Source organism: Microtus oregoni, unplaced genomic scaffold (assembly GCF_018167655.1).
Source record: "Microtus oregoni isolate MIOR12 unplaced genomic scaffold, Mior012 000029F_ref0000214, whole genome shotgun sequence".
NCBI classification, from domain to species: Eukaryota; Metazoa; Chordata; class Mammalia; order Rodentia; family Cricetidae; genus Microtus; species Microtus oregoni.
This window is the reverse complement of record NW_024543088.1, coordinates 4,290,791-4,317,136: the sequence shown is the minus strand read 5'-3', so window position 1 is coordinate 4,317,136 and position 26,346 is coordinate 4,290,791. Positions and strand designations below refer to the sequence as shown.

The 26,346-nt window shown below is 42.6% G+C and overlaps 1 protein-coding gene across 4 annotated transcripts; it reads right to left on the bottom strand.

Moving 5' to 3' along the window:
• Positions 1-2,596: 2,596 nt before the first annotated feature.
• On the bottom strand, positions 2,597-26,252 carry Pms2 (PMS1 homolog 2, mismatch repair system component). Of its 4 annotated transcripts, XM_041677820.1 has the most exons (15): positions 26,116-26,252; positions 24,073-24,212; positions 22,596-22,682; positions 22,350-22,452; positions 20,889-21,072; positions 18,616-18,783; positions 17,733-17,830; positions 16,256-16,355; positions 13,662-13,746; positions 12,092-12,247; positions 9,797-10,622; positions 8,139-8,306; positions 7,323-7,423; positions 6,998-7,167; positions 2,597-3,260 (listed from the first exon to the last, which is right to left on the bottom strand). In XM_041677820.1, the coding sequence occupies exons 1-15, from the start codon at positions 26,136-26,138 to the stop codon at positions 3,117-3,119; spliced, it is 2,553 nt and encodes an 850-aa protein (XP_041533754.1). In that variant the 5' UTR covers positions 26,139-26,252; the 3' UTR covers positions 2,597-3,116. The 4 variants fall into 4 exon arrangements, with proteins under 4 accessions (XP_041533754.1, XP_041533755.1, XP_041533756.1 ...); XM_041677821.1 differs by lacking the exons at positions 22,596-22,682; positions 24,073-24,212; positions 26,116-26,252 and adding an exon at positions 21,976-22,027 and having other exon boundaries at positions 22,350-22,422; XM_041677822.1 differs by lacking the exons at positions 22,350-22,452; positions 22,596-22,682; positions 24,073-24,212; positions 26,116-26,252 and having other exon boundaries at positions 18,616-18,731; positions 20,889-20,993.
• Positions 26,253-26,346: the final 94 nt, after the last annotated feature.

The window sequence follows — 26,346 nt, the reverse complement described above, 5'->3', positions numbered from 1 at the left end:
ATTTACAATCAGTAAATATTTGTTGTGCACACCTATTTTATATACTAAAACCTGAGTCATGCAAAAAATTTCTTGGGCAGAAAGGGGTGGAGTGGCAAACGTGCAAGTAGCCCTGTTGTAAAGATTCATGGCTGGGTGGCGCTCATCCCCACGGGGGTCAGAGGGGAGAGGGTGAGCTGCAGTGCTGAGAGCAAAGCTCCAAAGCCACTCTGATGCTGATCTCATTCATTGTGCGCTACTGTGTTAGCCAAGCAAGACATAAAGAAATCCTGGGGAGCAAAGAAGTCTGGTCCACCAACTTGCCCAAGCACCCGATGCCTATCAGCTGCCCTCCACCTCCATTCTCAACTTGAACAGGCAATTACTTACCTTTGTCTTTTTTTTTTTTTGGTCCTCTACTAGTGAAATTCAAACTACAGCTAAAACTAACTTGCTTCTTATAGTGATATCCCGACCCCCATTCTTACAAAATCGCCGTATTATTGCACAAGTACACTGCAAACCGGCTTTTTCTCTGGGCATGGGTCCCAGCACCACTCCCCCCAGCTGCAGGATCCCCTGCATTCATCAATCAAGCACCGGCTTAAGTCTTGGAAGACTAAGGAAGGAACTCGTCCAAGACTTTAAGTTGTTGCTGCACACACAGGACTACCTTAGGGTGCTCACCCACTTGTTCTGGTCAGGCCTGCAGATTGAAGGAAAACCTTGCGTCCTGAGAGCTAGGTGGTTTCCAAGCAACTGCCATAAGCACCGCCTCCTGAGGTCTTAAAGGGGCCGCGACACAAATACAAAGCTGTAGAGCAGTTTTACCATGCTTAGTCTCAAGAGGAACTGGGCACTTGAGCTGGATATACTTGGCCTGGATTTCTCCAGTTCTAACTGCAAAGCGTATGACCCCTCTTAACAGGTTTCCTCATAATAAAACAGAATAATGCAGGCTTTTGTTTTCCACCACTGCCTTAACCCAAACAATGGTTTGAAGTCACACAATCTTAACAGCTGTAAGTTGCAGGTCTGGCTTGGAGGCCTCCAGGGAGTCTGCATACTTGTGCTCCACACTGAAGAACTTATGTGACAGAGCCCACCATACCACAGAAGACAATCTCCCCATCACTAGGATCTGTAATCCCTTCTGGAGTCCCCCTTGTCCTGTATGAGGTGAAGCACAGGTTCTGGTGACCAGAAACAGACATTGTTGAGGGCCATTACTGTACCTCCTACAACTCCCAACTTGCACTGGTCCAAACCTTAAATGAGACCTTGCAGACCTGCAGCAGCAGTCTGTTTGGAGACGTAGCCCTGGCTGGCCTGGAACCATGTATCAGCTCAGGCTGACCTTAAACTTAGAGATCAGCCTGCCTCTGCTTTGCTACCTCGCCCAGCAACAGAAGGTGAAGAGCTGTGCCTCCACCACCTCACTGCACCTGAGCCAAGGCAAACCTCTTTTCCAGGAGGCCCACACCTGTCATCACCGTGCGCTAACTACCAGCTAGGCTCTAACGAGGCGTTTTTATTTTTATTTGTAGCACAGCCCAAGTGGCCGAGATTCCAAGGAAACAAAAAAACCCCATAGTTCACACCCCAAGGAAATCAAATTATAGCACTGAACTATAGAAACTCAGATGTTTTTATTTCACTCCCTGCCCCAGCCTCTACTTTCCACTCTCCTTGCACTAAGGAACATTTAAAAATAGTGATCCCAGTAAGGGTGATGGTGCATGTCTTTAATCCCAGAACTCAAGAGGCAGAGGCAGGAGAATCTCTGTAAGTTCAAGGCTAGCCTGCTCTATATAGCAAGGTCCAGGTCAGCCAAGGCTCATTCCTTCCCATTCCCACCCTGCAAAAGTGACCCCAGTACTATTCAGTATTCTTTCCAACCAGGTAAAGAATCCGCCCCCCCTTTCTTCATTTAATATGAGTCAGGATTGAGAACTACTAATTTTAAAAGACCATAATTTTTTATTTGGGTGTGTGACACACATGTAATCCTAGCACTTCGGAGGTGGAGGCAAGATCAGTTTAAGGGCAGCCTTGGCTACAAAACAAGTTTAAGACAAGTCTGAGTTTCATAAAACTGTCTCAAAACACAGGGGGTAGGAGTGGGAGAGAACAAGAAAGTAAACAACATGAATTCAACTGTCATCGAGGGCTGAAAGCCGCAGACTATAATACCCCCAGTCAGGAGAAAGATTGCCAACTTCCAAAGGGCTCTCTGTTGTGGAGTATTATCTTAAGATGTATTACATTTGTTTATACTGTGGAGCATTTGCTTTAATGATGCAAAGATGTGCTGCATTCTTTTATGTTACGTTTGTTTAACTCTGTGAAGCTGTGATTCTTTGTCTAAAATACCTGATGGGCTAATGAAGCGCTGAAAAGCCAAGAGCGAGGCAGGAGAAAGGATAGGTGGGGCTGGCAGGCAAAGAGAATAAGTAGGAGAAATCTGGGAGGAGAGGAAGAAGGAGCAAGATAGAACAAGGAGAGGAGGACATCAGGGTCCAGCCACCCAGCCAGCCACAGAGTTAATAGTGAAAGTAAGATATACAGAAGAAAAGGAAAAAGCCCAGAGGCAAAATGTAGTTGGGGATAATTTAAGAAAAGCTGGCAAGAAACAAACCAAGCTAAAGCCGGGCTTTTATAAATAACAATAAGACAACGTGTGTGATTTATTTGGGAGCTGGGTGACGGCCCCCCCAAAAGAATAAAACAACCAACAACATTTTGGCATTCCAACGTAGGGCTAGAATAAAAAAAAATTAACAACAGCTCTCCTTGTTTTCTAAGGCATATTTTTGCACACCACTTCTAAACACACACATACCACACACATACACCACACACATACACATACACCACATGCATACTTAAATTTCAAGGCAATAACAGTAGACATGATGAAAAGGCTTCATTTTCTTTTCTCTTTGGAATGGAGTCTGATTAATGTAGCTCAGGGTGGTCTCAAACCCCTGGCCTCAAGTGAGCCTCCCACTTGGGTCTCCCAAGTAGCTGGGCTAGCGGCACACATGCCACTATGCCTGGCTTAACACTGTTTTCAAGTGGATCCGAAGCATTAAAATAGCAGAGAATAATCTGCAGTGAACTCTACCCTACAAGCATCAGTTCTGGGAAATGATGTCCAGATTTGCAATGTGCCTCATGGTTGGCCTTCCATGGGGACAGTTCCAGGGGTGGTCCATCTCACCCATGTGAGTGATGAGCTTCTTCATCTCGCTTATGTTGAGAGCGGTTCCAATCATCACCTGAGTACGAGACAACAGTGGAGTTTAACTAGACTTTATCACAACAGTCTTCAGAAGCACAGCGCTAGGATGAGACCAGACAAAATCACAGCTTAAAACATTTCCTGAAGAATCTTCCCCCAGAGTCCCTTTTCACGGTGCTCCACATTTCTGTTGAGCTTCCAGCCTTCATGGCTCAGGTTTGACCTCTCAAGAAGTGGATCAGCACCCCCTTCTCTCAACAGTTCCACATGACTTTACTTTTCTCCTCTCACACTGGCAACCAGAGTGGTCCAGAGTGCCTCTCTCCACTCAGCAGGGAGCAAGGAATTTTATTACTTGTTTATTTTACTTTTTGATGCGCATGTGTATGCAAGTGTTCGTGTGTGTGTGTGTGTGTGTGTGCGCGCGCGCACACTGCATGTGAGCATATATGTGTGCACGCATGTGCATGCTTGCTCCTATCTGAGTGCATGGAGGCCAAAAGTATACACTAATGTCTATCATGATCTACCTTAGTTTTTGAGACAGGATTCTGTCATCAAACCCTTATCTCATTATTTTGGCTAGACTAGCCAGCTAGGGAGCCCCCGGGATTCATAGGTGTCTCCACTTCCCCAGAGCAGGGATTACAAATATGCACCACAACTTGCTTTTTAATTTGAATGCTGGAGATTTGTATTCAGGTCCTCATGCTTGTACAGAAAGTACTTTACGTGCAGAGCCATCATCCCAATCCCTAATTTTTTACTTTCCCTTGAAGACAGGGTCTCACTAGAGTTAACCCTGGCTGGCCTGGAACTCACTATGGACCAGGCCAGCCTTTGCAATGAACCTCTTGCCTCTGCCTCCTGAGTCCAGGGTTACAGATTTGAGTCACCATGCCAGAACAACAGGTCTTCTAAAAAGTCTGTCAGGTCACACTACTCCTTCCAGCTCTTCCTTCACCCAAGTAAAAGCCTAGGTCCTTGCTCAATGTGCCAGCATATCTGTGGTGGTTTGGATGAGAATGGCTCTTGTAGGCTCTTATGTTTGAAGGGTTGGTTCCCAGTTGGTGTTCAGGAAGGACTAGGAGGTGTGGTGTTATTGGAGGTGTGTCTCTGGAGGTGGGCTTTGAGTTTTCCCCATGCCAGGTCCAGTCTCTCCTCTTTCCTCTCTCCCTACCTTCTCTCTGTGGCCTATAGATCTGTATGTAAGCTGTTAGCTACTGCTCCAATGCCATTTTCCCACCATGATGATCATAGACTCATCCTCTCAAACTGCAAACAAGCCCCCTGTAGAGAGCAGCGTGGAGCCACATCTGATAATCAGTTCCTAATTATGGCTAAGACCTGACTTATGCTGTGATCACGCAATGATTGTCAGCTGCTTGCATATGCGTGAACCTATGGGCAGTGCCCACCTGGCAATCCGGGGTTGGCAGCCTGTGCCTTTTTAAGGGCTGGGAGAGGTTTGCCCACAGAGAGAGAGGAGGAGAGAGAGGGAAAAGGAGAGAGAGAGAGAGGGGAAGAGAAAAAAAGAGAAAAAAGGTCCTGAATAAACTGCTAGCAAGAAGAGCTCCGGGTGTTGCGTCTTCCTTGCGGGACGAGGCTGGACGTGACAGCCCCCAATTAAATACTTTCTCTTACAAGTTGGCTTGACCATTGTGTCTCGTCACAGCAATACAATAATAACTAAGGTAACATCCTTGTTTGCAACCATCTTCTCTGCCACACTGGCACACCATCTCCGTGTGCACATGCACAAACCAAGTTTCAGAATCAGAGAACTAGCTGTCCCTGTGCTTGGGACTTGCTTTCCCCGTATCTTTATCGCAAGTGCTCCCTCCTTCAGGCTCCTGCTCAAATGCCCTGCGTACTCTCAGTGAAACAGCACGCTCTCTAGAGCATGAAGAGCTTGGTGACATGTATGTGACAAGTAGATGCTATAGCATACCCGATATTCTGAGATTCTGAGAAATAGGTAGAGATGGGGATGCAGAGAGGCCTAAACCCCTCTGTTGTTATCTTTCTTCTGATTGTAGCACATGAAGTGTCCACTAGGTGTCAGCATAGTCCTACAGCTAGGGACAGAGCACTGCTTGGGGAGGGGGCAGAAAGACAATAAGCAAGTTAGCAAATGTCATTTATGAGGTGATTGCAGACTGGAGGGAGCCAGGCAAAGAGCAGTGAGGGTGGATCCAGGTGGGGAATGGCAGGTAGAAAGAGTCTGAGGTGACAGGAGAGGATGAGTGCAACCGTTTGGCTGTGGCTGGAGCAAAGTGAAGGAAAAAGGGCTGGAAAGACAAGTAGGGACGGGAATATATTACATGAACAGCAGGAGACAGAAGATCCCATGAAGGTCAGTCAGTGCTAGAGACAGGGGAGCTATAACAGTGTGTCTGCACTCTATGGCTCCACAGGCCTCCACATCACAGGTACACAGAAGGGTAAAGAGGTCGGCATGACTTGTGGCACACCTGCTCTGACACTTTCACTACAAGATAGGATTGTTTTCATCAACCAAGGATTTGTGACTAGAAATCAGAGCCAACAAGATCCTGAGCACTCGCTTGTGCTGTGTTTGTGTGAGTCTATGAGTGTGTGTGTGTGTACACATGTGCGTGCTTCTGCTTACATACTAGGCAAGTGCTCTACAACTAAAGCCACACCAGCAGTCCACAAACAAAACTTTTCTGAGGGCTGGCTAAATGGCTCAGAGGGTAAAGGGCTTGCTGCACAAGCCTGTCAACCTGAGTTTGACCCTTAGAACTCACATAAAGGAAGAACTAACTCTCCATAATATTGTCCTCTGACCCCCATAGAAGCTCTAAGGCATGTACACACTCCTCCTCCCAGTTCTACACTATAACAAAACAAAACTTGTCTTTGGAGTGATTTCACACTGTCCTAGTCAGGGGGGTTATCGCTGATGTAATGAAGCACCATGATCAAAAGCAACTTGGGGAGGAAAGGGTTTATTTCACTCACAGTTCCATATAAAACATCATCAGAAGCAGTGAGGGCAGGAAATCAAACAAGGCAGGAACCGGGAGGCAGGAGCTGATGCATAGGCCACGGAGTGGTGTTGCTTACTGGCTTGCTCATCATGGCCTGCTCAGCCTGCTTTCTTATAAACCCAGGACCACTAGCCCAGGGATAGCACCACCCCTAATGGACTGGGCCCTCTCCCATCAATCACTAATTTGAAAAATGCCCACAGACTTGCCTACAGCCTGATATTATGGAGGCATTTTCTTAATTTCTCTCTCAGATGACTTTAGCTTGTCTCAAGCTGACATTAGAAGTCTAGCAAATAACTTCAGCCCAGACATCTCCTGAAGCCCTGTCACGTGCTGCTTTTCAACACTGTTCACTGAACAATGGGCCTCACATACAGCAAGTCTACAGCATAGCTCCTAACCCTGTTAGCTCCCCACCCAGGTCTGCACTCTCTCACTATAAAGCAGTATGACTATGGGCTGTCCTCTAGGTGCTGTTCTGTTCTTCAGGTTTGTGTGGTCACTATTTTTTCTGTCAAGAGCATTCTTACCCATGGAGGCTTTATCTCACCCGTTAAGGGAGCTCAGATGGCACCCATCTCCTTGCCATCACGTTTTTCTGTGGCCACATGCTATTTGAGTTTCTGCACTTACTGGCATCAAAAGGGTCATTTTTTTGTTTATGTCTATTTCTCTAATCCACCTTACTTCTGTATTCCCATACATGGAACGAACAGAACAGGTTATACTACATGGGAGAGGAGCTTATTTTACTTACAGACTTCCGACAGGCTCGGGAAGCAAACATCTGCCTGACTCTTGAGGGCCGGCACATGACCCCAGGGCTGTCACTTAGCATGAAGATCAGTTCATCTATATCTTGGGGTCCAAAGGTCCAGTTTTTACTAGTTGGCAAGGAAATCAATTTAGCCCTTTCAGTGACTGGAGCTAAAAGAAGAAAGAATCGAGGAAAATCCATTATTGGAGAAAAACATTTTAGTTTATGGCTATTTATAATGAAGACCCACGCACTCAAAGTAAGAGCTAGCATAAATACTTCCGAGTTAAACTATACAGTCCGACAGTCCTAATGGTTAACTTACCCTCCTCATCAATAATGAAATCAAAGCCATTCTTTCTGAATATTTCCAGATTTTCTATCAGCACAGCTTCATTGACAGCAGTTAAGTTCAGAGTCTGGGGCCTGAAATACAGGAGACTCAAACTATAATCCAAGGCAAACATTTACCTACAGAGCAGAAAGGAAATCAAAAAGCACTATTTTTGGTTTATAAGCTGCCCCTTAGAAAGGCCCACATGGACAAGACACGGTGCACAAACCTTTAATCCCAGCATTCAGGAGGCAGAGGCCAGTAGACTTTTGTGAGTCTGATGCCAGTCAAGGCTACATAGTGAGACTCTGTCTCAGTAAAACAAAAAGGCCCACACATATAAGGCTTCATAAGTGTGCACCACTCTATAGCAGACCAACTATGTTCAGTTACCCTTCACCAACAGGATTTTCTGGCCACTCAGTGAACACCATTTAATAAAGCTAAAAAGAGCTAAGACCTAGAGAAATTTGAGGTGTGAGAGCTCAGGCAAGTTGATTAACATCTCTGGGTGTGTGCCATCTTATTATGATGAGCTAGTGATGGCAGCTACAGCTCCCTTGTACATTTGCTTGGCTTAAATGAATAATTTGCTTCAACACAGTTTACAACATAATAGGTACTCAATAAATGGGAGCCATGACTATTACTATGTGAAAAGCATAAAAATGTGTTGCACAGATTATAGCAGAAACCCCACATTTATACATACACACATACAGATAATGGTATAAAGCTATTTCATCTCAAAGGGCGGGAGGGATGTGAGAAACAGCACTGAAAATCCCGAAGCCTCTGTGAACTCACGTGATGAGCCTTTGCATCTGGAGCACAGTGTGCTGCTGCAGCATCTCAAAGTTGTACTTCTCATCTGCAGCATGCTGGTCCACCAGGAAGAGGTCCTCCTTCAGTTTGGTTATTATAAATCCCAGGTTAAACTGACCCAGGATCTCCATCTCAGCAAACATCGATTTACTGCAATATAGAACATTATTTGAAGATTATTTCTGATTATAAAACAGAACAATTTAACTAAAAAAGTGCTACAAAAGCATAAAATAGAAAAGGTGACAACTGTACTTTCTTTATAAACATCACATTAATATCCATACGTTCAGAGTTCCAGAGATGGCCTTAGTGACATCTATTAATAATCTGACATGTGTGCCTCTACATCCTTGCTCGTACATGAATTTCATTTTTAAAAATGAAAACAGAACTATGCATCTTCATTCCACTCTACTGTTATCACTTAATACATCATAGGTTTCTACAATTTTTTTCCTCGAGATGGTTCTGACTGTATTGTCTAGGCTTTGGAACTCTCCTTCTTCAGCCTGCTAAGTAGCTGAAATTACAGGTGCATGCCAACAACCCCCAACTTTACATCTACATCTGTTACTCATCCTGACCGCAGCATCATAGTCCTCCTGCTTCACGGTCCTTCATTCTCAATGACTGTACTGGAGTTCAATATGTGTGTACTATAGCTCACCTTATAAATTCTCTCCTGAAAGATATTTAATTGTTTCTAATCTCATAATATGTACAAGGCGACAACAAAACCCAGGAGAAATGCTCATATGGTCCAGCTTTCAGAGCAAACCACAGTGAGGATAGTCACATGGCATCAACACTTGATCAACAAATGACTAGCAAGATGCCATGGGGAACAAAAAAGAAAAAAAAAACAATCAAGAAAGAAAATTTACAGCACACACCTGTAAACCCAGCAATTGGGAGGCAAAAGCAAGACAATCATGAGTTCAAGGTCATCTTTAGCTACACAGTGAGTTTTGGGCCAGCCTAGATTATATGAGACCCTGTCTCAAAACACAAAAAGCAGGAAAACTGACATTAAATATGTGAAAGGCAAGGAGAAATTAGTGAACAGAAAAATCTGTGGGGTCAAAATCAATCCCAAATTCAATATCAGAATTGGAGGAAGGGAGCAATGAGGAAGGAGGGAGGCAGAGAGAGAATGAAACACTGATCAATCTATGGGGGGCCTGTGATTGTGGAGAAGCCCATGTTGTTGGACTGTCTCCACAGGAATCTCAAGCCATAGGACAGATCCTGGTGCAAGAAAGGATGATATCGGGCTGGAGAGATGGCTCAGAGGTTAAGAGCAATGGCTGCTCTTCCAGAGGTCCTGAGTTCAATTCCCAGCACCCACATGGTGGCTCACAGCCATCTGTAATTCAATCTGGTTTCCTCTTCTGGCGTGCAGACAGAACACTGTATACATAATAAACAAATTAATTAAAAATAAATAAAATAGAATAATCAGTCTCCCCCCCCCCAAAAAAAAAGAGAAAAGGGCGATATCATCTACACAGTGCAAGGAACAAGACATCCAAGATACTGAGAGGAGCCAACACTGACTCTCTATAAAATCAGCCACCGGCTCAGTCAAAATAACCAACCACAAGCCTTACCAAAACATCATTAAGAACAAACAGTACCTAATCTCTTTTCTGAGTTCATCTTCTGCTGCTTGGTTTTCTCCAGGGCAAATCTTGGCTCTAAATTTCCTGTAGCTCTGCTCACTTTCATTCCGCTGCTTCTGTTGCTGTAACCGCCTCACCCTGTTAGCTAAAGAACTCATAGAAAAGTCAAGGGGCACTATTTTCTTATGAATCTTCACAGCCACATCAACCTGAGCTGCTGAGGTGTTCCGAGCATCAAGCAACTTTGGAGGAACGCCAGTATTTAAAGGTCTTTTTTCTGTCTTGACACGCTTAGCGTTTGAGGAAGAGAGAGGACTTGGTGGAGGCAGAACCGTACCTTCTTGCTTCAGATGGTGTCCTGTACCTGAAGGAGGGCAGTCCATGTTTTCCTGTGAAGATCTGTTTTCTGGAGAGCTCACTGCATAGTCACTGCTAAAGTTACTGGCCATTTCTGGGGTGCTAAGCCCGTCTTCAGAGCTGGCTGAGGTGTTGCTGAGCCCCGAGTCTTTTTCTAGTTTCACTCTGTCCATACAGTCTTCAGGGCTTTCCTTGGGGCTCACCACTTTGTCCTGGGAGCCACACAGACCTCTAGGAGAGATGAGATTCGAAGGACAAGAAGATGGTACACCCCTTTTCTGACTTGGATAATTTTGCCTCAGTTCAGGGGTCTCTGTGCCCCAAGGCTTGAGCTCTGTGTTGGGATGAAGAGAAAAGGCCTCTCTCAGTCTGGAGATGGATGCTGCCCTTTTCTCATGCGCTGTGATCGTCAATGAAGGTGAACTGTCTTGCTTTCCCGACACAGGCTTTTCTATTTCTGCTGTGCGCATCTTTACTAAGTTACCTAAACAGACGGGAACAAAGAAGAGTATCAGCGAGGGTACTCAAGAGGAACAAAGGATTATTCTTATATGAACAGGCATTTCACAAACAAAGAGGCCAAACTGCACACAAAATAATGCAACACTGGCTAGAACCCATCTTAAAGGGGATATAAAGAAACCTAAATGTATGCACATCTGTGACCCAGCTCCGCTCCTCCATCAGAAATGTCTACCCACGCTGAGCATGATACCCCACACCTATGATCCCTGCACTGAGGCAGCTCCGGTAAGAAGACATGGAATTCCAGCCTTTTGTGTGGGATATAGAGAGACTCTATCTCAGAGAAACAAAATCAGAAGATAGAGAGACGGTTCAATAGTTAGAGTGCTTGCTGACTTTCTAGAGGATTTGAATTCAGTTCCTAGCAACTGTGAGGGCATCTCACAACTATCTGTTAATTCTAGCTCTGAAGACTCTACTGGACTCTCTGCGTATCTGCACAAACATGGCATACACACATGCACACAGATAATTTTTTTTTAATCTTAAAAAAAATAAAAACCAACAGGAAGATGTCCGAGGACGCTCATGACAACTCCTTACCACAGCCCCACACTGGAAGCAATTTGAATACCCCCACACCCACAATAATTGTTAATATTTGACTTGAGTGGAATATTGTATATCAATGAAAATGAATGATTGAAAGAATGGCCACATATGACTTTGATGGACCCTATACAATAATCACAGGACAGAACAGACTAGATGACTTCCTGTCTCCCAGTCTCAGTTTGTCTCTCTTCCTTCCTCTCGATATGGAGCCATAGCTAAGATAGAATTTATTGTGTAGACCAGCAACTGTGAAGATCTTCTTGCTTCAGTTTCACAAATGCTGGGTTTACAGGCATGTGTCACTACACCTGGCCTTCATAAACTTAAAAAAAATGTTTGTGTGACAGTGTGTGCGTGCACATGCTATGAGTAAGGAGGTCAGAACAACCTCAAGTGACAATCCTCACCTTCTACCTTGAGACTTTCATTTATTCATTTATTGTTTGGTTTTTCAAGACAGGGTTTCCCTGTGTAACAATCCTGGTTGTCCTGGAACTACCTCTGGTAGACCAGGGTAGCCTCTAACTTAAGAGAGATCCACCTGCCTCTGCCTCCCGAGTGCTAGGATTAAAGGTGTGCACCACCACCGCATAGCTCAAGACTTTTAAGACTGGGCCTCACTATGTCTCCCTGGTTGGTGTGGAACTTGCTATGAAGACCAGGTTGGCCTTGAACCCACAGAGATCTGCCTGTCTCTTCCTCCTGAGTGCTGGGATTAAAATTGTGCGTCACCATTCACAGCCTCTAATTTTCTACTGTGACATTTTCTCTTACCAGAAAGATTCTACTTCATGTCAAAAGTCACCGTGAGGGAAAAAGAGTTGGTATCACAACAACTAAAACTTTCAGGTTACATCACTGTGCTTTCCTTACCTTCAATGTCCAGCAGCGGCTGCTGGCTGACAGTAAGCTTGGTTGCGTCGTTGTCGAACATTCCTATCAAGGAGGTCTTTAAAATCGCCAGCAAAAGCTTCTCCTCCTGTAGTAAAATCTGTCTTTTATCTGGAGTCACATTAATATCAACACATTCTAAAACAAAGAATAACACACATGCTTGAGCTCGCCTTTAGCAATAAGATTTTAGCCATTAACTATTTCATTCATTTGTACTATTAATTAAAACCAGTCAAGATTAAAATAATGGTGTCCAGATTAGTATTCATAAATTATAAAATTACTTCTTTGAGACTATGCATGTGTATGTGTGTGCGCACAAATATGTGGCTAGACATACATGTGTGTGTATGGAGGCCAGAGGTTGACATCAATTGCTTCTCCACCTTATTTTCAAGATAGGGAGGGGATCTGCCTGAACCTGTGGCTCACCAATTTGGCTATACTCCCCCAGATATCCTCCTGCAGCCTCCCAGCACTGGGATTACAGGCATGCGCTGCTGTTCTCAGCTCTTTACATGTGAACTGGGGAGCTGAACTATGGCCCTCACACTTGCCCATGAAGCACTTCACCTACTGAGCCATCTCCTCAGTCTATAAAGTTACCTTTTAAATAAATGAGGAAAATAATAATAACCTTATTTTTATTTTTAAAGTTTTATTAATATATCATCATCATGTTAAGACAGAGTCTCACGTAGCCCAGGCTAACCTTGAACCCACTATGTAGCTAAGGATTATGGGATAGCTATCCTGGAGTATGAAGTGCAGCAACAGAAACGAGAGACTACCTCAAGCTGAAGAGAAAGCTTAGAGGTTAAGAGCATGTACTCTTCCAGAACCCACATCAGGTGACTCGAAGACACCTGTAATTTGAGCTCCATCAAGACCTAACACCTCTGACCTCTGTAGGTAACTGCATCATGTGTGTGCACACGCAAGTGTAAACATGTGCCCATTGGGGCAGGAGAGGGTGCTAGATTTCCTGGAGCTGAAGTTACAGGCACCAATCTCCAGGGCTCCAGAAGGGCAGCAAGAGTTCCTACCTACCTTTTCCGTCCTACAAACTATGGTGGGTTTGTTTTTTTTTTGAGATACTTTTTAATGACACGGAAAATAAAATGTTCACATCTACAAATAAAAATTATTTCCTTTCACAAATGCTAATGTGTATGAGTGCATGTTTGCACATGTGAGCATGGACATGTCTATTTCAAGAAAGACTTATACATATACAAAAGTATCTAGAAAATGTGGATCTAAGTAAGTAAAAATTTGACAGTAAAAAAGAAAAAAATACATATGAAATTAATTTTTCAAAATCAAGGAGAACCTGTAAGTTTACTTATACTTTCTCCCTTTGTTCAAGTTTAAAGCTACATTTCCTAATAATACAATAACACTGTTTCAAACAGAATGCAGAATGGTCATTATAGAAAGTAAAATTTCAGGATTATCAGTTGTTTTCTATTTAGTCATATCAGAACTTTATAATTTCATTTTATTAGGAATAGTCCAAAATTTTTATTGAAACCTCAATAGAACTTACCCGAATCAACAGAAATGTTAAGAACAACACATGGATACTGATGTCGATTATACATGTGATAAACCTCATTTACAAGTTTAGAGACCTGTACAAGAAACAAAGAAGAGAAAAGAATAAATGTTCTAACAACATGCTCTTCTAACCTATCAGCAAAGCAACCTATTTGTATTAAGCTTTATTAAACTCGCACAGCATTAAAGCACTTTTTTCCCACAGAGGGTTTCATGTTGCCTACCTAAGGAGACCTCTGAACTCTGACCCTCCTGCCCTCACTGTAAGTGCTGGGATTATAGTCATACCCCACCACTCCCAGTTTAAAGCAGGGCTAGAGACAGAACCAGGGCTTTGTGCAGGCAGGCAAGCACTCTATAAACCGAGGTATAAACCCAACTCTCTATACAACTTTATTAATGTATGAATGGTATGCACTATAAAATTTAGCTAGACCTTAACATACAGACCCCCAAACAAGAGGCTGAGGTAGGAAGATGGAAAGTTCAAGACTAGCATGGGTTACAGAGTAAGTTCAATGTCAACAAGAAAAATTTAACGAGACCTTGTCTAGTTTCACAGAAAAAACAAAAAATGGAAAAAGAGGGGTGGGGAAATGGCTCAGTGACACAACTCCTGCCTGGAATTGTGAGGTTCAATATTCAGCACTGATAAAACAACAAAAAACTTTGCAATTTGATATCTTAAGACACGTGCAAGTATAGACATACACACACATGCACACCTGTGAAGGTATTCTACAATCAAAACAACAAATATGTGCGCTATTGGAAAAGTTTCCTCATCTTCAAAGGGATTTGTTTGTATAGGGGCTTGCTATGTAGCTCAAGCTGTTCTCAAACTCTTTATCTTCTTACCTCAACCTTCCCCATACTAGAATTTCAGGCAATAACAAACACATCTTGCTAAATGGCTCAGTAGGTAAAGAGACCAGATGAATAAACTCTGAGAACTGAATCTTTCCAATCCAAAGATGTTCTTCAGGAAATTTGTGCCAGGTTTGGTGGTGGACACTTAGAACGCCAGTATTTTAGAAGTTGAGGCAGGAAGACTGAGAGGTAGGTAGGTAGGTAGGTGAGACGGACAGAAGGCAAGCACGATTCAATGTGTGTAAAGCATGCTCAAATGTACTCAGGTGCACAGTTATGTGATATTATAATGATTATTAAATCACATAAATTAGAGACAAATCACACTAATTTTAAAATGTAGATATTGGGTCACACTCAAAAAGAATGCAATCAAATTTTAAGATGGCACTAGGAAACAAAACATCACCAAGGTCACTGCTGCCTGCTGCTGAGAATGCAAAGTCAGAGCCGAGTCATTAAAGCCTCATAAGGACATTGGATAATTGGTTCAGTCTAAGGCACAGCTAAACCTGGGCTCTTATTTTCCTGTAAAATTGACAAAAGGAAGAGAAAACACACAAACAAATGCATGTTGTCAGTCTGCAATAAGAAGTTTAGATAAATGTCTTAGAATGTCTACTTGCTTCCAGAAGTGATAGTAATTTTTTTCTTTCTGGTTTTTCAAGGCAGTGTTTCTCTGTGTAACAGATAGTTTTAACGGTAGTAACTATATTAATAAGTACTTTTATACACATATGAAATTTAAATAACTGTAGGTTTTCCTAAATTCGTAAGATAAGTTAATTTGAAAAAGTTATCAATCATTTTCATGTGTATGGATGTTTTGCCTGCATTATGTCTATGTATCGCATAAATAAATGCCTATTGTCTGAAGAGGCCAGAAGAGGGCACCAGATCCTTAGAGAGTGAAGAACAGACAGTTTTGAGCCGCTATGTAGGTTTGGCCAAATGAACCTAGGAATTGAACCCTGGCTGCTCTTAAGCACTGAGTCATTTCTCCAGTCCTCAAGTAAGATCATTTTAAAGGCATGTTTCTGAGTCAGCTCCAAGTTTCATGTAAACTGTCTGTATCAGCTAGTCATGACGGTTTAGGGAGACAGCTCAGTCAGTATAATGTTTGTCTTGCGTGCATGAAGCCCTGGGTTCTGCTATGGGACAATAGTCTGTACACTGTCAGTTGTATTTTAATAAAATGCTGATTGGCCAGTAGCCAGGCAGGAAGTATAGGCAGGGTGACCAGGCAGGAAGTAGAGGCAGGGCAACGAGAACAGAATTCTGGGAAGAGGAAAGATGCAGTCTGCAGTCATGACCCAGACACAGAGGAAATAAGATGAGAATCCCTCGCTGACAAAGGTACCAAGCCACATGGCTAACACAGACAAGAATAATGGGTTAATATAAGATGTAAGAATTAGTTAATAAGAAGCCTGAGCTAATAGGCCAACCAGCTTATAATTAATGTAGATCTCTGTGTATTTCTTTGGGACTGAACAACTGTGGGACCGGGTGGGACAGAAACCTCTGTCAACAGGGTTCAAATACTAGTACCACATAAACCAGACATGATGATCCAAACCTGTAATCCCAGCACCCAGAAGGTGGAGGCAGAGCATGTTCAAGGCCAGTCTGGCTACACAGTGAAGTTTGAGGCCATATAGGGTTACATGAGTCTCAAAACAAGTAAGCAAACAAGCAAACAATGAAAAATACCTTTGCTGGGTCACAAGGACGCTGATTGATGAAGAAAAACTGTCTGTCTGTTGAGCTCCTCCCACTACCATGTGTACAGTGTGAAATGAAGCCTGAAATGCTGTCAAGAGGAATACAGGAATGACAGTTCTGGCATGAAAAAGTTTCTAACAGCACAGGACACTTTCTTCTTCCTTTTTGAGGCAGAGTCTCATGATCTCATGATCCTCTTGCCTCAGTCCCGATCGCCAGGACTGCATGTATGCCATGGAGTCCTTATCACAGGGCACAGAGCAGCTGGTGGTGACTCCACATGATAACCAGCCATACATCCTGTCCTTGTAAAAATCATCCTCAGGGCAAGGAGGATAGCTCGGTTGGTAAAGTACTTGCTGTAAGCACTTAGACCTGATTAGATACCAGAATCCACATTTAAAAATAAAATCCAAGCATTGTGGTACACACTTGGAAATTCCAGTGCAGGGGAAGTAGAGACAGGCATATATCTGGAGCTCACTGGCCAGTCACCCTAGCCTACTTGAGGAATTCCAGGCCACCGAGAGAGCTCCTATCTCAAAAACTAGGTGGGTGGATGGTACATGAACAATGACTAGAGTTGGATCTTTGTCCTCCACATGAACTTTTATGTAAGCACTTAAGGCGTTGGTAAGTTTCTTGTTCAGCATGAGTCCCATCCCAGGATTGTGAACACCTTTACATATAGGCATGTCCATCTGTGCTAGGGAGTTTTTCTCAATTTGACACAAATTCGTATCACTTGAAAAGAGGGAATCTCAGTTGAGAACCTGCTTCCATCAGATTGGCCTGTGGGCAAGTCTGTGGGGCACTTCTTGATTGACATGGGAGGGCTCAGCCCACTACGGTTAATGCCACTCCAGGCAGGTAGGTCTGGGTTGTAAAGACTGAGCCTTGGGAAGCCAGCCAGTAAGCAGCATTCCTCTGTGGTCTCCACTTCAGTTCCTGCCTTGGCATCCCTGGATAACCGTAAGCTGTAAGGAGAAACAGGTCCTTTCCTCTCCAGGCTGCTTTTGGCCAGGCTGTTTATCACAGCAACAGAAAGCAAACTAGAACACCATCTAGCAATTTCATGATAAGCCAAAAAAACAAGTGTAGAAATAAACAATACAGATCTTCATGGGGCAATCCTCCTTACAGAAGTTCTATATTTCATACACTAAACACAACATAGCTGGGCAACTTTAATAGATCCCAAAGGTCAAACACTAGACATAGAATAATTAAGAAACTATTTTAACTAAAGTAGAGTAATTTAACAGAAAACCCTCTTAAAGGTCCCAGTCACCCAGCTGCTGTTTGAATTAAGTTAAGCCACTGTCTGTCTGTCTTTTTTATGCATTCTTCTTAGCAGCACACAATCACTTTACACCTTACAATCACTATTCAAACACACAAACACAAACATCATGACCTCAGGGAAACTGGCTGTAGTTTTCCTGACAGCAATCAGTGTACTCACCAGAAAAGATTACATGGCTTGTTAGAAGAGCTCAGGCCGTACTCTTCACAAACAGAGTCACTAGGGGGCAGCTGAACAAAAGGAATGAGGCTCTGCAACTGAAAGAGACAAGAGTAAGGGTATTTCCTAAGACAGAGGCACCAAACTTCAGGGAAAATAGAGGATATTTTCTTCCCAGGTCAAGCCATGCCTCATTAAGAGCACAAAATAACAACAACAAAACCCCAAAGCAAAACAAACAAAAGAAACAATGAATGTTGACAGCTACTTTGTAGTGCTGTAATGACAACAATTTGTTTACCAGAAAAAGAAATCACCTGAGCTCCTATTTTATGACATTATGTTTTTCAGAAAGAGAGACAAGGCATATTAAAGGATTCAGTATTTCATTCTCTAAGAATAAAATTTAAGCCAGGCACTCGCAGCACTCGGGAGGCAAAGGCAGGCAGATCTCTATGGGTTCAAGACCAGCCTGGTCTATAGGTTCCAAAGCTACAAAGAAACCCTGTCCTGAAAAACCAAAAAAAGGAAAAAGAATAAAATTTAAAAAATCTCCAGCTCCCAGACATTAACTTTAGCTATGGGGTACTGAAATATCTTGCTTTGAGTTTTAGTCTCTGTGAATGACAATAAAACCTGCTGCAATCACTAGAGCAAAAGAACATTTCTCAGGGGCTCAGGGGTTAAGAGCACAGCAGTCCTGGGTTCAGTTCCCAGCACCCATGTCAGGTGGCTCACAACCACCTGTAACTCCAGCTCCAGGAGGATTCTATACCTCTGGCAGGCACCAGCAGTGTGCACACCCACTCCCTACACACATAGACATAATTAAAGCAATAAATCTAAAAACCAAAACATTTTTCAGCAGCTGGCCAGCCCCTACCTGCTTCTGGCCAAACACAGAGCTGATATTTTCCTTCATGCTGGAACTTCCGCTTGTGCACACCACAGGCTGCCGTTTTCCTTGTCCAAGCTGGTTAGTGCAACTTACACGGACGCCTGTTGAAATGATACAGTATGCCTGTAAGACCTGGATCATTTTGGCATACTCCTGTTTGAGAAACACAAATACAAGATTACTTTGATCCTACAGGAATTGCATGGTATTCTTAAAAACATACAACTCAAGGTTCTACATAGCCTTGAAAACAAAACAAGGGGAAGAATCCTCCCCACCTATGCTGTGAAATGAAACAGAGGCCGCTAGCCATTGGCCTCTCATTTGTGTTGGTGAATCACCATCAAGAAGTACATTCTAGGGGCTGGGGAGCTAACTCGGTAAATTGCTTTCTAGGCAAGCATGTGTACAATCCCAAACTCATGTAAAACAGCTCGGTGTGGTGGCACACAACTGTAATTGCAGCACTGGCAAGGGGGGAAGGGAGGATCTCTGGCCAGCAAGTCTAGTAAAACTTGTGAGCTCCAGGGCTAGGAAGACTTAGACTACAAACATGAGCTAGAACGTGACAGAAGACACAAGATGCTGACCTCTGGCCTCCACATGTATATAAACACATACATACAAAACACATTTCTAAGCCAGGTATGGTGGGTGCATGAGTATAATCTTAAAAATTCATGAGGGTTAAGTAGGAAGAGCATGTGGTCCAGGCCAACCTTGACAATGAAGTAGAACCTTCTCTCAGAAACTAAAACAAGTGCATGCCCTCTGAACTTAGAATGCTTCACTTAGAAATTTATTCTTGCTTTTTAAGACATGCATTCCCTATGTAATTCAAGATAGCCTTCAATTTTCTCCACATCTCTTGAATCATGTGCCACCATCCTGGTTCCTTTGTTTAACTTGTTTTATAAGAAATTTTATTCTTTTATAAAGGCTAGCATAAACAAAGACATATTAAAAAAATTATTCACTAGTTGGGCATACTAGCTATCATGGATACTAATGACTTCTGTTCTGTAAGGTCTCTGTCGACTTGACACAGTCTAGAAGCATTTGGGAAGAGGCAACTCCAACTGAGAAAATGCCCCCAGCATACTGGCCTGTGGGAGCATTTTCTTGGTTAATAATTGATGTGTGAGGGCCCATCTCCCTGGGGATGGTGCCACCTCTGGGCAGGTGGCGCTGGATGGTATGAGAAAGCAGGCTGATCGAGCTATGGGGACCAAGCCAGGAAGCAGTATTCCTCCATGGTCTTTGCTTTAGTTTCTGCTTTCAGGTTCCTTGAGTTTCTGAGCTGACTTCCCTTCATAATGGACTTAATCAGGGCATATAAGCTGAAATAAACCCTTTCCTCCCCAAGTTGCTTTTGATCATAGTGTTCTATCTCAGCAATAGAAAGCTTAACTAAGACAGTGGCCCACATCTGTAATCCTAGCCTTTAGGAAGCTGAGTCAGGGGATCATCTTGTGTTTGAGGCCAGTCTGGGCTATAGAGTGAGTTTAAGGTAAGCCTATACTGTTTCAAACTTGAAAAAAACAAAAAACTAAAACTAAACCAAAAAGAGGTTAACTAAATATAAAGTAAAAAAAAAAAGTGTTTGTTGAAATAACAAGTAACTTTAAAGACTTAGAAACAGGGCTGAAGAGTTGGCTCAGTTAAGAGCACTTGTTGAGACCTATATGGCTTCTCACAATCTTTTATAACTTCAGTCCCAGGAGACCTAATGCTTCCTTCTGACCTCAGAGGGCATCAGCCATATATGTGGTGCACAGACATATATGCAGGTAAAATATTCATACACATAAAATAAAAAAAACTAAAGCAAATAAACAAACCCTTGGGAACAATTTAAGCAATCATTAGCAAGGAGCTAATTAAGTATATTTATATCATGGAAGAACGATGAAAAGGTAGTATAAAGTTACCAATGGAAAAAAAAAGATAATTACAATATGTGAAAAGTAGTTATACAACAGTGTACATGGCATGATCCTAAATGTTTCAATAAACCATAGCTGGGCATGATGGCACACACCTGTAATCCGCCACTCAGGAGACGGAGGTAGGAATTGACAAGTAAGGGCCAGAACATACACATTGAGACCAGTCTCAAAAAAAAAAAAAAATTATTTTTTTTTTACATTTTTAAATTAAAGAAAGAAAATCAACTGAAAAACATCTTCAATTAATTTCTTACTCATATACTACATTAGAAAAACTCCTGAAGGCTGGGATTGTGAATTTACCAATACCTTTTTAATATTCCTTTGAAATTCTTTGTGACGCACTGGTAGTGTATAAAATAAGTGCTGCACGCTGACTGTTGTGCCTTTGGGTCGGGGGTAGGGAATTCTCTGGGTGATTTTCCCATTGTGGTCCAACACCAGTCGGGTGCCAATGCTTGCAGACACGTGGCAGGTAGATATAGTGACATCACTGAAAGAGAATGCCAGGGACGGCATGTCCAGTTAGAGATGAAGCTCGGAGCAGAACACTTGCCTAGCACTTGTTTTGAACTCGGAGTTCAGTCCCTAGCACTGCAAGGGGCCTGCGTGTGGAGAAACCTAAGGAACTCACGAGGGTTAGATATGGAAAACCTTCTCCCACTTTCCTTTCTCTCAGAACTTTCTTTTTTTTTTTTTTTTTTTTTTTTTTTGAGATAGGGTTTCTTTGTAGCTTTGGAGCCTGTCCTGGCACTAGCTCTTGTAGACCAGGCTGGCTTCGAACTCACAGAGATCCGCCTGCCTCTGCCTCCCTAGTGAAGGGATTAAAGGTGTGCGCCACCACCGCCTGGCCTCTCAGAACTTTCTTGAGCAGGTGATTCTTCCGAGACAATTTACGATTTCAATAAGTAAGGCCATCTACCGTATCATCTAAAGTTGGGGCCCCAAAGGATGGTGAGACAGTTTTATAAACACTTTGTTCTTGTGAATGATCTCAGTTTTTAGGCTGAGTTGCAAAACAACGAAGTATCTCCAGTTCTACTCCCAAAACTTTCTTTCTCAATTTAGTTACTAACAAAACTTTCACAAAGAATCCAAAAGACATAATTCAAATACATAATTATAAAAATTTATAACTTCACTGTAATTAAGTAGGGCTTTCATTAGATCTTTTCCTAAAAACTGAAAAACTAGCTGGGCGGTGGTGGCGCACGCCTTTAATCCCAGCACTTGGGAGGCAGAGGCAGGCGGATCTCGGTGAGTTCGAAACCAGCCTGGTTTACAAGAGCTAGTTCCAGGACAGGCTCCAAAACCACAGAGAAACCCTGTCTCAAAAAAAACAAAACAAAACAAAACAAAAAAAAACAACTGAAAAACTAAAACTAATGGTACTCACAATTTGTCATCTTTCATTATTTTTTTTATTTTTGCAGTGCTTCTGATTGACCCTAGGCAGCAAGATTCATAGGTAAGTAGGCTGCTGCTAAGTCACACCCCCAGCCTCTGTGGTACTTTAATAACTGTTTTAAGACAGGCAGTGGCTTTTTTTTTTTAACAATACTATTTTCTTTATTTAATTCCTTTATTTCTTACATTTCAGAAATAATATTACTTAGATTGGTAGTCAGATAAAACAGCATTCAGAAGTTAGGGTCAAGATAACTTGATATTCCAATAGTAAAGTGAAAACCACAATGATTCTAACCATGCTTATAAATTTTCAGAAGCTTTTACATAGAGCATCAAATTGATGAGTATAATAAACATCACCTCAGTGCACAGAGTGAGCTCAGAGCTTCCCCCCGAAAGCCAAAAGTTTCAACATGAATCAGGTCAGCAAATTCTTGGATCTTAGAAGTGTGATGTTTCAGAGCTGAAAGAGAATGGAAAGGAAGACTAAAAATGTCTTAAGTGATAGACCAAAGGACATATACAATATGTGGTTTAAAACAGTGTTACTCAAACTTCTAAGATACACGGAAATGATTACTTTATTATTTGGAACATTCATCTTACCTAGACCTTCAAAGTTTTCTTCTTCTACCCCACATCCATTGTCTGAAACTTCAATGAGGTCCACCCCATAGTCTTTAAGCCTTAGATCTAAAAAAGTCAACATATTTACTTCTCAATAATTAATCAATGCTAAAAGCTTTTATGTTGACAATATTCATAACACAGAATGCAAACTTAGCAATTATGTCTACACTTTTACTTAAAAATATTGCTATCATTCTGAGGGATGTATGTACATGTATGTATGTAGCACTGAGGATCAAGCCTAGGAAGCTATAAATGCTAGGCAAGCACTCTACAATGGAGCCACAACCCTAGCTATGCATGCTTGCTTTATTTATTTATTGATTGATTGATTGTTTTTTTTTTTTGTTTTTGTTTTTGTTTTTTTTAGTTTTTCGAGACAGGGTTTCTCTGTAGCTTTGGAGCCTGTCCTGGCACTACCTCTTGTAGACCAGGCTGGCCTCGAACTCACAGAGATCTGCCTGCCTCTGCCTCCCGAGTGCTGGTGGAGCCTGTCCTGGAACTAGCTCTTGTAGACCAGGTTAGCCTCGAACTCACAGAGATCCACCTGCCTCTGCCTCCCTAGTGCTGGGATTAAAAGCGTGTGCCACCACCGCCTGGCATGTTTTACTTTTGAAAGTCCTTCTGGATTATTTGTCATCCCAGATTAAATAGTTGGTTTATAGTATTATTTCAAAAGGAGTGCTTTTTAATATTGTCACGATGAATAGGCTCAGGTTGGAGGGATGGCTCAGCAAGGCTAGGCTCACAACCGAAAAAATATAACAGGCTCTGCAATCAGAGTTCCTAGATCATATTTTATGAGCTTTATAGCCTCAATAAAACCAAATTCCTGGCACTTCATTTTCCTCATCTCTATAAGAGAGATAGTAACTCCCAAATCATAATAGTCTATATACTAAATAAGACTATAAATCTTAGCACAATGCCTACACACAATGTAATTTAATTCTTATTCCATAGTTAAATATTAGACACGGAATTGTTGTATAACGGTTTTCTCTGGTTTGAAAGATTCCCTCCAGGATGGAGGAGGCACAAGAGATTCCAGAGGTCAATAAATGTCACAAGTCTGGGAAAGCTGAAACTCCAAGGCTGGCAGAGTTCCTAGGATGCAGACTTCAGGGATCACCCTCAAGCTGGGGCAGGTGTTTTGGAAATAAAAGCTGCTTTTGAATCATTCTGATCCTGTAAACAACCCCCCCCCCCCATATTTGTTAGGAACATCAATAAAAAACTCATTGACTCACCAAGTTGGAACGCCGCACACCTATTGCTTTGGTGTGCCAGAGTCCCCAACAATGGTGAGTGGACCTGTGTGTGTTGCATTCCCCCAGGAGAATTCTCTCACACAATAACTAGGTGCTACCTTCAAAATAACAATTACTGGTATGGCAGTTTTGATTGCTTTCTAATAGTCCAGGGATGTTTCTTAAAACTTTTTTAAACTTACCAATACTGGTAGCACCAGCATCCACGCTATTTTCTATCAACTCCTTCACAGCAGTGCTTAAACTGAGGACCACTTGCCCAGAGCAAATTTGATGGACTGACTTCCCATCAATGGGCTTGATAGCCTTAGCAAGTTCTGTACTGAAAAAAAGTCATACAAAACACAATGCAAATATTTAGACAAAGCAGATGAATTTATTTTTACTATGGTAAATGATTTATCTGTTACTGTTAGCCTAACCCATTCATTCACCTTCCTTCCTTCTCTTCCCTCCCCTCTCGTCCCTTTCTTTCTTTCTTTGAAACAGTGTTTCTCTGTGTAACAACCCTGGCTGTCCTGGAACTGGCTTTGTAGAGCATTTTGGCCTAGAACTCACAGAGTTCACCTGCTTCTTCTTCCTAAATGCTGGGATTAAATACATGTGCCACCACTGCCTGGCCGTCCCCATTCATTCTTTATATGAACACACTCATTACACTTGCAGATATGAATGTTCTACAATCTTTAAAAAATCTGCTAACCAATATTTAAAACTATCATGTTGAAATTCTAATAATACATGGATCTACCTGGAGGAGACATGATCTATCCCTTAAGTTATAGATCAATAAGCTTTTACAACGAAAATTTTCATTCTTGAAAAGCGACTTTTTTTTTCTCTTTATACAATTTGTAAAAAGTTACAGTTGCTTTTGGAAATTGAATCCAAATCCAAGCTGCCTTCACTGTTGCTAGGAAAGTCCTCAAAGCTCATGTTTGAGATAAAGGCTCTCTACATAGCCCAGACTGGCCTAAAATTCAAGCTCCTCATCTCGGCCTCCGGGATGATAGGATTCCGGACCTGTTCCAGGTTCTTACTGCTTGTTCTGACCTGCCTCCAGTTTATCCTTGTTACCACCCCTTTTGGTTTGCTTTCTTTTCTTTTCTTTTGACAGCCTCAAACTCCCTACATAGTCAAGTGTAACTATGAACTCCTGATCTTCCCATTTCTACCCCACCAGCGCTAGGATTACAGGTGTGGGCCAGTGTGCTTGGTTCCCATCAATTATTTTTGTAATCGCAAATCCAGCCAAACAATCTTTAAGCTTAAATTCTTAGTGGTGCCCATTGTCTATCATATGAAAGTCTAGTCATGCCTAGGTTCCAATTTACCACCATTAATTCTCTTATGGTTTAGTCACAGGAAAGAATGGCTACCTGGCTATAAAAAGCTCCAGTAAAGTATAATGGAACAGAGGTTCTTCCTTGAGGGGAGAGATCTTTGGGTATCTGTCAGATCTTAGGGCCTGACACATACTAGATTTCCAAAAACCCGGATGAAATAAACAATTCTTTTCATTCTACCTTGCTATCTCACTTGTTCAGCCTGGGGATGGAAGGTTTAATCACAGCACTGAGGTGTCTGAGGGAGGAGCCTGAGTTCAAAGCCCTACCTCACCAAAACAAAACAAAACATTTCACTTGTCTGTAACATCTAACTGCTGAGGATCTCACATGAAATTCAAACTACCTAAAATTCGTTTATTCTGCAACAGGTCTATTTCTGGAACTTAGAGTGTGGGGAAATGACAATATTTGTATTTTACAGACAGCAAATTTGCATCGACAAATCTGTCACTGAATGTAACTGTGCTGGTTTTCGAAGATATGCTTCACTGACTTTAAAGCCTAAAGAGAACAAGATATTAAATACACAGAAACACGGCAACTTAGTAAAATCTAAAAAAATAAAATAAACACTATTGACTACAAAATTAGCCTTTGTCTCACTCTCTAAGTCCTCAATTGTAAAAAGTCAAAAAAAGAAAAGAAAAACCGCCTAGAGCCGAATTCAGTCGACAAGAATGGATTTCCACGCTCGGTTTCAAGTCCGCGGCCTGTGGCTTTCAGCTTCCCGATAGCAGCAGGCCCAGCGCGAGCAGAACGCCGCTCAGGGTCCGCGAACTTGGCCCGCGCCTCAGCTACTTCCGGTCCTCTCACGGAGGCCGAATACCGGGAACTCCAGGGACTGCGCCCCAAGGGGAGACCGCAAGCCCGGCTCACCTCGCGCCCACGCTTGGCTCCATGGACTTAGCACTCTTCCAGCCTCAGGCACCGCGGGAGAGCTCGCGCCGCGGCTCTCGCGGAGACGCACCTTCTGGGACAGCCATTGGCTGCTTTTGACATATAGCTCCGCCCCTCCCTGGAGGGATGGCGAAGGCGTGCCAAGACTTCCTTACCATCGATTGGCTACTTCAAAGGTCGAGTCGGTGACGTCATGACACCCGGCCAATC